At 46.6% G+C, this 12,881-nt stretch overlaps 1 protein-coding gene across 1 annotated transcript; it reads right to left on the bottom strand.

The window, feature by feature from the left end:
• Positions 1–531: 531 nt before the first annotated feature.
• PCARE (photoreceptor cilium actin regulator) lies at positions 532–10,691 on the bottom strand (the record flags this gene model as incomplete). The annotated part of the gene is made up of 2 exons (XM_082305679.1): positions 532–661; positions 6,922–10,691. The coding sequence occupies 2 exons, from the start codon at positions 10,689–10,691 to the stop codon at positions 532–534; spliced, it is 3,900 nt and encodes a 1,299-aa protein (XP_082161805.1).
• Between the last annotated feature and the right edge of the window lie 2,190 nt (positions 10,692–12,881).

Here is a 12,881-nt window from a genome sequence, read left to right on the forward strand (position 1 = left end):
TTGAGAAATACCTAGTGTAAATATGTGCCTTTGCTGAGGCCATTGATGTTTTTGCAATAAAACTCAATTGGTTCAGGATTTTACGTCCGCCCCCCCAGAAATGTCACAACAGCCGCTTTATACATAACTGAAACTGTGATGCCTCCTGAACAAATAACATGTCAAATAATGATCATTTCTGAAAGCTTTTTAACTCCTTTAGGTAAACCGTGAAACAAAGGACTCTACACATCCTGTCTTTATCGAATCAGTTTGCCTCGGACTCGCCCAACTGCAAAGTATTTCTTTCGCTCAGTGTAAACCTTTGAGTTAAACCATTAAATGCAATCCAAAGGAGAAGCAGCTGGCTACCACTCTGCTGATATTTCCTTAGGCTGCTGGGGCCAGTTTGGGTTTTTAGATGCAATGCCATCATAGTGTTTCCTTGCGACAAAAAATGAACCCACGTTTTGGAGGCTTGGGTAAGGCCGCATCCTCCCGCTGGGGCCTCTGGCCTTGCTCCCGCCTCTGCCTTCGCGGGCGCTGCTGCTGTCAGTCCCTCTGCAGCCCCTGGCCCACGACGTAGAGCTCGGGGTGGGAAGCAGATCTGTTGGACTCTTTGATTTCGGGGACGCCAGGGCTGTGCCAGGAGTCGCCTGCTTTTCTAGGGCTCTCCTCCAAGCTGCAGAAGGAAAGACGCTTACGTTAAGAGGCTAAGGAATTGTAACTTTTTAAAACAGCGCTGATTAGACCACATTAACACCCAAAGCACAAATGCTGCGTGATACTACGTCATTCCCTGTCTCCTCCTGCATCTATGCTCTTTATATGCACCATCCAGATTTTATTCTTGTGATGCCAAATGCACTGTACTGTGCCCTCCCAAAACTCTCTTGGGAAGCAAACATTTCGTATGTTTAACGGGGGATCAGTATGAATCTGGGTTTGCTTGCAGGTAGAGACAGATTTGAGAGAAAAGTCTTGTTCCCGACTCCGCTGGAGGAAAGGTCTTACCTCTGCTACGCATCTGCTTAGCGTGGTTACAGTGAGTACGCCAACGTGACTGTGGGATGCGTATCGTGGTAGTATAAATCTGCTACTCTGGAGACAGGAGAACTGAGACACAGAATGTGTAAATCATGCTCCTGAGGTCGCACTGGCAATCTCTAGGGGCACAGGGACTTTATGAATCAAGATTGATTATAGCAGCGGAGCTCATCATTAATATCTCATGCCATGGGCCTTCATGCTGAAATGTGCCCTGTGTTGCTGTAACTAATTAAAGTGGTTTAAGCTCAATATGAGGAAATATTCCAGAGTTATCTGGGAATCATTATTGTATTTTAAGTACATAAACTGCTAAACTGAATTAGCTTTCAACTACAGACAAGCTGTTACGTTCCTATTCTGACTGCTAGGACTTTAATGATTTGAACTGCTGAATGAAGAGCTTTGTGATACATGACCAGTCATGAAACTAATCCAGATTCAAATATCCCCCAGTTGCAGAAGGTCTCACTTGGGCTACTTGCTTTGGGCCTGATTCAGTCAACCCAATCCATTCTCAAGCCCTCCTTGAACAATACCCTAAAGGCAATAGCATTTAATCTTCTATCTCTGCTCTACTTCTTGGGAGATTAGCAGTCTCAGTGAAATACTATTTTGTTTAACTGCAGACACAGAAATCCTATTACAGATTAACAGGATTTCTATGAGCAGAGCAATTGATAAGATGCCAATAACTGTTGATTGCTGTCAAATGACCAGGCTTAGAAACCAGCAAAGTTAGCTCAGTCTATCCATCCACAGGCTGTCCAACTGGGAACCAGTTGGACTGACTTGAGCACTGAAGCCTGAAACTGAATCTCTTGTCCAGGTACCCTAAGACTAAACACAAAAGCTCTAGCTCCAGCCCTAGGTAGGGCGATCGATGTTATAAGTCCTGATATTCCTTAGAGCGTGGGATGGGCAGGACATGTGCTTGGGAAAGGAGTGCTTTTTGCCTGCGAGGGGAGCAGTGAGTGTGCAGGAGAGATGCGAATCTCTGCACAGCACTGACATTTAATGCCTGGCGATGCCAGCTAGCAAAATGAGATGGAAGTCACCTCTTTTCTTTTGGTGTTTCTGCTAAAATGGGGTGGGTGGGAGAGGGCACTTAGCTGCCTGATGAGGAACATGTTGCTTGTACAAGCTCCTGTCTTTAGAAATCTGCTTCTCAGCAAATGGATGTTTTAATTGGTCATGGAAAAAGCAGAGGGATATATCCTGGAGTTTGGGAGCACGGGAGAAACTGGCTAACTCCTTGGTTTTCAAAATGTTTTACCTATAAAAGAGTGATGCTATTGCAGGTTTGCCTCTGTCTCCCCTCCCTCCTGTGACTAGTGCTTGAAGCTGCTAATAACACACAAAAACCCCACACAGACAAAAAAAAAGGTATTGTTATATTTGGGGAGGAGAGGTAGAGCAAGGGAAGGAAAGAAGAAGGGAGACTGACAGCTGTGTGGGAATAGCTTGTGAATTTGAGACCAGGTGCAAACATGGCCAGAATGAAGAGGTTTAGGTATACAACATCTGATTTAGGGAGACATTTTGAAATTTCCCTCTGTCGGCTGAGTGAATGGCAAAGCAGAGGAAGCCCTAGATGCTTAACGAACTTGAAGGAGAAAGATGGATCTGAGTGTGGCGGTTTGTCTGTTACGGCATCTGCTGTAAGAGCAGGGGTCAGCATCTGTGCATGGGGATATGGTGCCCACAGCTGTGGCAACTGCTCCGGTCCTCAGCGGGAGGAGACGACCAGCAGTGATGTGAGGGGTTCTCAGAGCTTTTGACATGTGCTGATTCCTAAAATGGTCCTTCTCTGCCTGTCGGCACGTTTGCTGTGATATTCGTATTAGGCCACTCAATGCAAGGCCTGTAAAAGTTTACTCCAGGCAGCTTATTTTAAGTGTAAGAAAATGCACAGTAGTGTATTGCATCTTAAATCACTGCATGTGGTAATAAATGGGCTAAATTTCCCTTTTGCTTATATTGATATGAATTTGGACTAACTCAGTAGGGCTGCTTCTGATGTCCATTTGTATAAATGGTAAGCCGAATTTGGCTCAGGATATATTTCGTTCTTCCAAAATGCTGTATATCATAACACTAGGATATATAATTTTTTTCATGAACGGGATGATTTTATTTACAGTGGGTTTTTAATATTATTCTCTATGCTCTGACAGACTACAATAGAAAGATAATACACACCATTGAAGCATAAATTAGCTAACAATTTATAATAGACTGTTTTTAAAACTGATCCATAAAACTGCCAGGGCTTTTGTCTTGCAAGGTTTGACATAAAGCCTCTTTTGAAAACATTTATTTCTGTTAGCTGGCACCAGAGTAGACAAAGCTGACTGCACACAGTACATAACAACAGCAGAAAACCCAGCAACAATGTACAGGACTTTTAAGAAATCTTCAAATGTCAGAATATAATGCAGTATTAGAACTGGGAATACAAAATGGTTTGCATTTCCCAGTGTTTTTTGCATGTTTTGTTCAGCACATTCCTCTACTGTCTGTGGGAAACTCGGTCCTTATCCTGTCTTTGGGGAGGGACTGCCTGGACAGTATCCATGACTGTCCCTGTACTCGCAACGCACTGAGTGCTTGCGCACTTACAAGTGCAATTTTGTCTCCTGTTAGGGTTGGTCTTGCAACCCCTAATCATGAGGACGATTCATGCGACTTCAGCTGCCCTGTGGCAAGAGTAAAAATACTCCTCACATGAGGAAAGGTTACCTGAGAAGGGTCTTAATCCTCTTGCGTAGCTTAGAGCTTAATGGACTTAAACATCCTAAGATGCTAAGAAACTACAATAACAACACACTCTACTTCCAGGCTGTTACACTGATCTTTGAGTATTCCCAAATACCCGTTTCTGTTTCCTGGCTGGTGTACTGGGTTTGCATGGCCAGGTTTTGGTAGCAGGGAGGCTACAGGGGTGGCTTCTGTGAGAAGCTGCTAGAAGCTTCCCCCATGTCCGATAGAGCCCATGCCACCTGTCTACAAGATGGACCCACTGCTGGCCAAGGCTGAGCCCATCAGAGACGGTGGTAGAGCCTCTGTGTCAACATATTTAAGAAGGGGAAAAAGTTACTGCACAACAGCAACTGCAGCTGGGGAGAGGAGTGAGAATATGTGAGAGCAACAACTCTGCAGACACCAAGGTCAGTGATGAAGGAGGGCAAGGAGGTGCTCCGGGCGCCAGAGCAGAGATTCCCCTGCAGCCCGTGGGGAAGACCATGGTGAGACAGGCTGTCCCCCTGTGGCCCATGGAGGTTAATGCTGGAGCAGATATCCACCTGCAGCCCGTGGAGGACCCCACACCGGAGCACGTGGATGCCTGAAGGAGGCTGTGACCCCATGCTGGAGCAAGCTCTTGGCAGGACCTGTGGTCCCGTGGAGTGAGGAGCCCAGGCTGGAGCAGGTTTGTTGGCAAGACCCGTGACCCCGCGGGGGACCCAGGCTGGAGCAGTCTGTTCCTGAAGGACTGCGCCCCGTGGAAGGGACTCATGCTGGAGCAGTTCATGAAGAACTGCAGCCCATGGGAAGGACCCATGTTGGAGAAGTTCGTGGAGGACTGTCTCCTGTGGGAGGGACCCCACGCTGGAGCAGGGGAAGGGTGTGAGGAGCCCTGCCCCTGAGGAGGAAGGAGCAGCAGAGACAACGTGTGATGAACTGACCGCAACCCCCATTCCCCATCCCCCTGTGCTGTTGCAGGGGGAGGAGGTAGAGAAAATCGGGAGTGAAATTAAGCCAGGGAAGAAGGGTGGGGTGGGGGGAAGGTGTTTTTAAGATTTGGTTTTATTTCTCATTACCCTACTCTGATTTGATTGGTAATAAATTTCCCCAAGCTGAGTCTCTGTTTTGCCCATGATGGTGATTGCTGAGTGATCTCCCTGTCCTTAGCTTGACCCACGAGCCTTTTGTTGTATTTTCTCTCCCCTGTCCAGCTGAGGAGGGGAGTGATAGAGCAGCTTGGTGGGCACCTGGCATCCAGCCAGGGTCAACCCACCACAGCTGGTTTTGTGATTTTTTTTTTTTTTTTTTTAAAGTGGTAGAGAAAATGTGAAATTAAGTCCGGATTTTTTAAAAATGGCCACCAATGGCTGCAAACATGGAATGGATGTGTTTTGATGCTTTCATTTCTTTAAACTGACTTTTTCAGAGCCATGAATCTCCAGTAGCCAGGGGAGGTTTTTCTGCTTTGAAAACTGGGCTTGGGCTGTGGACCCATCAGACTTGAAATCGGCACCCAGATCTGAAAGCCTACATGAGAAGCTCAAAATTTCAAGCTATAATTGTGTCCATACAGATCCTTGCCTACACATTATCTGCCTGTCATTCTTGCCAGCTGATTTGAAACATTTCAATACAGATTTCAGCTCAACAGTTTACTGGCTTAGAGGCTGATGTTAGGAACGATACCCTTCCTCCTGGTTCAAGTCTACCTTCTCATGGTTATTTAAAGATGTTTATAACCTGCTTTTAGGTTTATAACTTCAGAGCTTTTAAGAAATAAATGTGGGTGTCCTTAGCCCCCACGCAAAGAAGGGGAGTTCTGTGCCATGAAACCAACCCTGAATCCAGTTGGCGGCTGGTCACAAGTGGTGTTCCCCAGGGCTCAGTATTGGGGCTGGTCCTGTTCAATATCTTCATTGATGATCTGGATGAGGGGATGGAGTGCACCCTCAGTAAGTTTGCAGATGACACCAAGCTGGGTGGAAGTGTTGATCTGCTGAGGGTAGGAAGGCCCTACAGAGAGACCTGGACAGGCTGGATCATTGGGCTGGGGCCAACTGTATGAGGTTCAACAAGGCCAAGTGCCAGGTCCCGCACTTTGGTCACAACAACCCCATGCAATGCTACAGGATTGGGTGGAGAGCTGCCTGGCGGAAAAGGACCTGGGGGTGTTGGTTGACAGCCGCCTGAACATGAGCCAGCAGTGTGCTCAGGTGGCCAAGAGGGCCAATGGCATCCTGGCTTGTATAGCATGGCCAGCAGGACCAGGGAGGTGATAGTGCCCCTGTACTCGGCACTGGTGAGGCCGCACCTCGAGTGCTGTGTTCAGTGTTGGGCCCCTCACTACAAGAAGGACATCGAGGTGCTGGAGCGTGGCCAGAGAAGGGCAACGAAGCTGGTGAAGGGTCTGGAGCCCAAGTCTGGTGAGGAGCGGCTGAGGGAGCTGGGGTTGTTTAGTCTGGAGAAGAGGAGGCTGAGGGGAGACCTTATTGCTCTCTACAACTGCCTGAAAGGAGGCTGTAGCGAGGTGGGGGTCGGTCTCTTCTCCCAAGGAACAAGCGATAGGACGAGAGGAAATGGCCTCAAGCTGCGCCAGGGGAAGTTTAGGTTGGATATTAGGAAAAACTCCTTCACTGAAAGGGCAGTCAGGCACTGGCACAGGCTGAGGGAAGTGGTTGAGTCCCCATCCCTGGAGGTATTTAAAAGACAGGTAGATGTGGTGCTTGAGGACATGGTTTAGTGGTGGACTTGGCAGTGATAGGTTAACAGTTGGACTTGATGATCTTCAGGGTCTTTTCCAACCTTAACGATTCTATGATTCTATGAATTTTCCCTGGGGTGCCTGTCACAGCAGATGTGTAAGTATAAGGCTTGAGCAAGCCATGGAAAGTTAACTCTTCCCTTTATTCAGATTGGTAGTCTCCTGAAATCTGGTGCAAGACAGTAGAATAGAATATTTCAGTTGGAAGGAACCTATACCGATCATCTAGTCCAACTACAATGTTATCTTTGTGCAGCCATCTGTTCTGCACACGAACAGGGCACTTTTCTGGGGAATCTCTTAACGACATTAAATTCCCATCAGGAGTTTAGAAAGCCAACGCAGTGCCATAGTTCTGCTTCCTTGGCCTAAAGTGAAAAGTTTCTTACCTTGCTTGGTTAAGCGCGGGTTCGCTGCCGGCCGTTACGGGAGCTGGAAGACGAAACTGGACACCTGGTCGGCGGTCAGAGAAACTTCTCCTCACAAACGGCTGAGGATTGGCAGCGCTCAGGGACAGCTTTCTGGTCCGGTCTCCGGGCTGCCGGAAAAGCAGGCTGCTCTTTTGGGAAAGCAGTGAACCTTCAGGCTGGCTGGTCACCTCCACAGTGGGTTTGGTGGGTACCAGTGGAGGTCTGGCTTCGAATAAGGAAGAGGTGGCTGGGCAAAATATCGAATGGATGTTGCTGCCCCTCTTGGAGGAGGAGAGCTGGTGCTCATCTCCAGCATCCAGCCCAGCTCTTGGCCCCTTGTAGGAGCGGGATGGGGAGGTTGGTGGGGAGGGGGCGGTGGGGAACAGAGGGGGGCTTGCATCTCGGCGGTAGGCTGGGGAGCCCAACAGCCGGTACGGCGTTGGTGAGCTTTGCTTGTGGCCCGCAGGAGGGCTGAGAGGTTTTCGCTGGGCTGGTGGAGACGGCAGCTTCTTCTGCAAGGGTGGGCTGGGCACCCTGGGACTTGTGGGGGGACTGGGTTTCCTCTGCATGGTGGGTGAGCTTGGTTGCGGGTTGCTAAAAGCCTGCAGAGAGCGTCTGTGGTGTGCTGGGGGGCTGAAAAGCCGTTTCTCCGTTGGTGGAGAAGAAGGAGGAGTTCTCGTTGGGGAGACCCGCCTGGCAAATGCTGAGCCTTTTTCGTTTCTCCTGAGCAAATCGGGAGAACCACGGTTCTGGTATTGTATCGAAGTCGCAGGTGAATTGGGCTCTTTGCTCTCTGAGCTGTTGCTGTGTGGTTTTGAAACCCCACTGGGATTTTGAAGAGGAATAATTTTATGTGTTTGCTTGTACAAATCTGCAGCCTCTTTTCTCTGGGTTGCCAGTATCTCCTCCTGGCTAGGGATGTGCACGTTGGTAGGGTTCAGCTCCAGAGAGTACCTCTGCAGTTTCTCGTCCCCTGCTCCAGAATTCCTTAGACCTTTATTAGTGATGGCACTGGGGCTGCTGATATTTTTACTTGGCAGTAAGTCAATGGACTGAAGGGAGGCTTTCATTTTTGGGGAAACTTGTGCTCTCTTAGTAGCATGAAATTCTGTTTTGGCGGGCTTTTTGGCATCTTCTGAAGAGTTTCCTTCTATTCTTGCAGTTTCTTCAGGCTCAGATAAGTCAAAAGAAGTGTCCATTAACATTTCAGGTGGTGGTGGTGGCAGGTTCTCAATGTCTTCATCAGTCTCTTCCTTTGTGTCCTTGCTCAATTCTGCAGCTGGTGCAGGAGGAAAGGCATTTGGAAAGCTAGAAGAAACTCCATTGGTGTTTGAAGGGTTTGTGTCTTCTACTGGTGAAATACGATGCTTAAGATTTAAAGGTGCCAGGCCTCTCTGAAAGGGAATGGTGGGTGGAATGACTGGAAGTCCAAATTTTCTGATGCACTTTATTGGTCCTAAAGATCTCAAAGGTGCGGCTTTTACAAGATCGTCAGTAGGACTGAACGTTTCAATAAGCTTTTTGACAGACTGTCGGGGGGCACAGCTGCTGCCACTGAGCATTTGTGTCCCAGGAGGCTCCTTTTCTTTGCCGCCTGATGTCTCCTGGGTGGGCACAGTAGCTCTTAGAGGCTTCCTGCCTCTTTTTTGATCCAGCTGATTGGCAGGAGTTTGATCAACGATGAACAAAGGGACTTTATCCTGGTTAGGCAGGATGCTGAAATTTTTTGAGAGGCACGCCTTCAGTTTCCTAGAGGACCTAGCTGTAACTTGCTCGTCCTGTAAATAAGGTGCTGTTCTTGATTTCCAAGGCTCTGGGTTGTTATCTGTATCCTTCTTCCCATAAAACATTTCCAGCCTTTTGCTGAGCTCTTTTTGAGTTCTTTGAAGCTCTAGGAGGGTTGGATCCTCTGCCTGGCTTCTGAGGGACTCCTCTGACCTGGACCGTCGTTGTTTCCTAAAGGTTTTCTGGCTGCCCGTTGCTGTACTGGGCCTTGTTGTTAGGAGTGCTCTTCCGCTCTCATCCTCTATCCATTCTTTATGCCCAGATTTAGCTGGGACGAACTTGATTTTTTCACTGATGGCATCTTTCATCTTCAGAATAATTTCCTCTGTCTCTGCATTCTCTGTCCTCTTGATGGACTGCCTTTGTGTGTTATCAGTAACTGCAGGCGAAGACAGGGGCCTCCTCGGCAGGGCATCCTTCCCCATATCGGACAAACTTGTGTTGTCGTCATCCTCCCCCAGGGTGCTCCCTTCATTGTCATCATCATCATCATCATAATGAAGATCTGTTGATTCACAGATTTTGAAATGTTCACCTTCCTGAGTAGAGTCAGACTGGAAGGAGTTATAGGAATGGCTTTTGCTCAAGCTCGCATATTGGGGCATGGTAGAAATGCCTTCTGGTACTGCACCCTGACAAGAAGTTGCTTCCCTACTCTGCATGGATGAATAAAATATATCTTTAAAATGCCTTTCAAGTGCACAGTCATGGGATGTGGATGTGCCCGGTGACATTGTCCCATCACGCACGTACTCCACTGTTCTGGCATGCTTTTGGGACAGATGTCCGTGTGCACAGGAATCACAGCTTGCTTGTCCCCCGTGCTGGCTGAGAGCACTGAACTCTTTGAGGGATTCGTTGTCCACGCCAATGCCACTGTCCTCAGAACAGAGAGTCCTGTCATCACCGTGGGACTGAGAGCATCCCACTGTTGAGGCTTCAAGCAGCCTTACCATCCGTAGCAGGCGCTCATCGAAGTTTTGCTTTGCTTTCAGTTTTCCTTCCAAGTTGCTTGCAGCAGACTGCAGGTAGCTGCATGTCTCCTGCAGGGCATCGGAGGTGAGGGAGGCCAGCGTCCCACTCAGTAACTGCATTTTATTGACCGTGTACTGCAGTAGTTGTTGCAGAAGATCAGGGTGCTCCTTCAAATCACCTTTTTCTGCTGGCCATGCCAGATTCCCACCTACATCTTTGAGAAGACTTTCCCCATCATGGGCAATTTCTTCCAAGAGCTGGTTGATTTCATCAAAGCAAAGCACGAGAAAGCTTACCATCTGCTGTAGGAAGAGCTGAGTTTGGGTAGCCTGGCTGGCCATATGAAGTATAGTTTCATACTTGGAGAGGTTGGGATTTAAGTAGGCATATGCACTCTGATGAGCCTTAACAAGCAGTTCTGGGAAATCTACCTTTTTCTCTGTCTCGCACGGGGGCAAAATGGACTTTTCTTTAATTTTGCTAGGTCGACCTTGCTTTGCCAGCTTATGATTTTTTTGCTTCTTTCCTTTCTTTGGAATTTGCTTTGCATTGCTTTCATTCTTGTCATCCCAAATGAAAGCTGACGCTTCTGATTCACAGGAGCTTTGCTTTCTGATCTGTATGGCCTCAGTGATATGTTTTTGAGACTTAATCAGTTCAGACATAACGACTTCAGCATCTGTGGCTGTCCTCTCAATTTTCTTGTCTTCCCTGGAAATCTGAGGATCTGAATGAGCCTTGGAAGATAACAGCAAATTCTCGTTTTTGTCCTGCTCTGATAGTTTATCCTTTTCTCTCCTGTAGTCTTTCCTCTGGATCCCATATTGGTGGAATTCATCAATATTGTAGCAAGATGAACCTTTAACAAGCAGTGGGATTCCTTTATCTCCCGGATCAATACGCAAAATACTTTTGGGTTTATTCAAAGCCTTAAGACCACTTCTTGCAATAGTATTAGCAATCTCACTGTGAGAGGGTGTGCAGCCCATCCTTTCTCCGTCTTTGGCTTTATTTTTGATTAAAAATCCAGATGAACTAGGGAGAATACAACAAAGAATCAAACTCACTGTTTCATCCCGAACTGCAGACTGGCTTTTTTCTCATGAGTTTTCCATCACGATCCCAGTTTTGTTGTTGTTTTTCATTGTCGTTTGCCTCGAAATCTCACGTGCTTACTGCCCAAGATCTTCTCTTGAAGTTGCGCACTGTCCCATTGTACGTTCCCACTCAAGTTTTCTTCTTCAATTCAAAAAAGGAGTGTGAAAGCTCTGCTGGATTTAGAGCTAATGGATTAAGAGGACTTGCGTGCCTCACTTCTGTCTTGACAGATGTCCACTAGAAATAACATTTTAAGCTCATTAAGGTAAGCAGGCACCAGCCAGTCAGCACCCGTGCTGTATTTATAAAGGCAGATTTTTTTTCTGCACTATATTGGGAGGCCAAAGGACTTGGTACCTGTCCCTCCTTTTTTCCCTTGTTGCAAAAACATAACGTACATTAAATGCAGAGATCCAAAGGAAGAGACTGTATTTTGAAGCCTTTTTGAAGGGAAACTATTTGAACAGGTGCATAAATGCCACTAGATACTCCTTAACCAAGAGAAAGGTGACCTTGACTGAGAATGTATCCACTGGAGAGGGCAAGACACAAAACCCAATGGGTCAGAGATGCCTGTTAGACTTCTGCCTTGAGGGTCTTCAAAATTTTCCCCTACTTGCAAGTGACAAGCTGTTTGCTTTTTCCAAGACTTCCAAATGAGATTTTTATTTTTTCCTTCTCCTGAGTTCATCATTCTTGGAAAGTATTTTTTTCTCTTCTAGACAGCTTCCCAACCTGAAAAGCCGAACTGCGCAATAACAGTATTTGTAGAATAAGTTTTGCACTTGTTGTTAAGATAGTGTCTGCATCTAGTGGATCTAAACTGTAGAATTTCAGATTAAAAAAAAAATTAAATGAAAATTCATTTTTTCCTTCCTCTGAGTGTCTTGGGATAAAATTTGAATGTGTTCTTTGCAGTCACAAAAGTAACTTGCTTACTTTTATTTCTTTTTCATTAGCTAGGGCTTAGTTCTCTTAACTGCAAGACTTTATGGGTTAAAACTCTAAGGAAAAAAGCTAACAAATTAAAAATATAGACCCATTTCTGGGGAAAAAAAAACAAACTGTTGTTTGAATCACTTCTGAGGTCAGGACAGAATAATTCCCTTCTGAAAAAGAAATTAAAGAAGCCAAAGTAGGAATTGGATGAAGCAGAAGATATTTATCTTTCTTGATATTTACTTATGAAGGGCGGTATGTGAATGAGGATGATAATAGCAATCACCCCCCAGTTTCCCTCTTCATTACTGAGCCTGGCCTAAGTGGATTCATCTTTTAATTTCCGGATGCAGCTTTTCTAGCGAAGGTGGCCATTTCTTGGTGTCGCAAAGGTTACAGACCCCAGTGGCCAACTCCAACGCTGGCTAGAAGCCTACAGCTTCTCTCTAGCAATGTGATTTCTAACTGCGTGGTGGTGGGTATCTCGTCTGATTCCCCAAAATCTTCGCATGCTGCCAAGCCTATAAAACATTCTTAGACTTTAAAGGACTGCTTACACGATTCATTCCTCGGTGCTGGACTGTGATGATAGCTGAATATCTGCATGGGAAGTCGTTATTCTCTGTAGCCTCATTGTTTAAATCTCTTTTTCTGTTCAACAGGGGCAGCAAAATTACCTTGTTTTACAGGGGACAAGGCATGACAGTGATTCCCAGGAAAATTTTAAAAACTCTATGTGCTTTCTCTAAAGTAATTTTTCTGGAACACATAAATTGTACTTAATATACATGATGGCACAGTCATTTCCCTCAATGCTTTTCTGGAAAGCATCAGGTAATTACTTCTTGGCTCTGCTTCTTGCAAGTCATGTAGCTCGCTCGCTGGCTGCTTCTGTGTCTCACCACGATGTGGTTTCTACGCAACGGTCCCAGCTCTTTTTGCGTTCCCTTTTAGGCACGTATCTAATGTGTTCGAAGCGGACAAATGGAGGAGATTTAGGCAGCTGCTTCATCCTGGTGATCCCAACAGTCAGGAAGCTATAGCCCTCCACAATAAGTCAAGGCAAACACAGCAGATCAAGCAACCAGCCTTAGCGCACCTCTTCTGTTTACAGTGGGAGTTGAGAGACATCTTTACGTAGC

Source organism: Platalea leucorodia (assembly GCF_965183815.1).
Source record: "Platalea leucorodia genome assembly, chromosome: 3".
NCBI lineage: Eukaryota > Metazoa > Chordata > Aves > Pelecaniformes > Threskiornithidae > Platalea > Platalea leucorodia.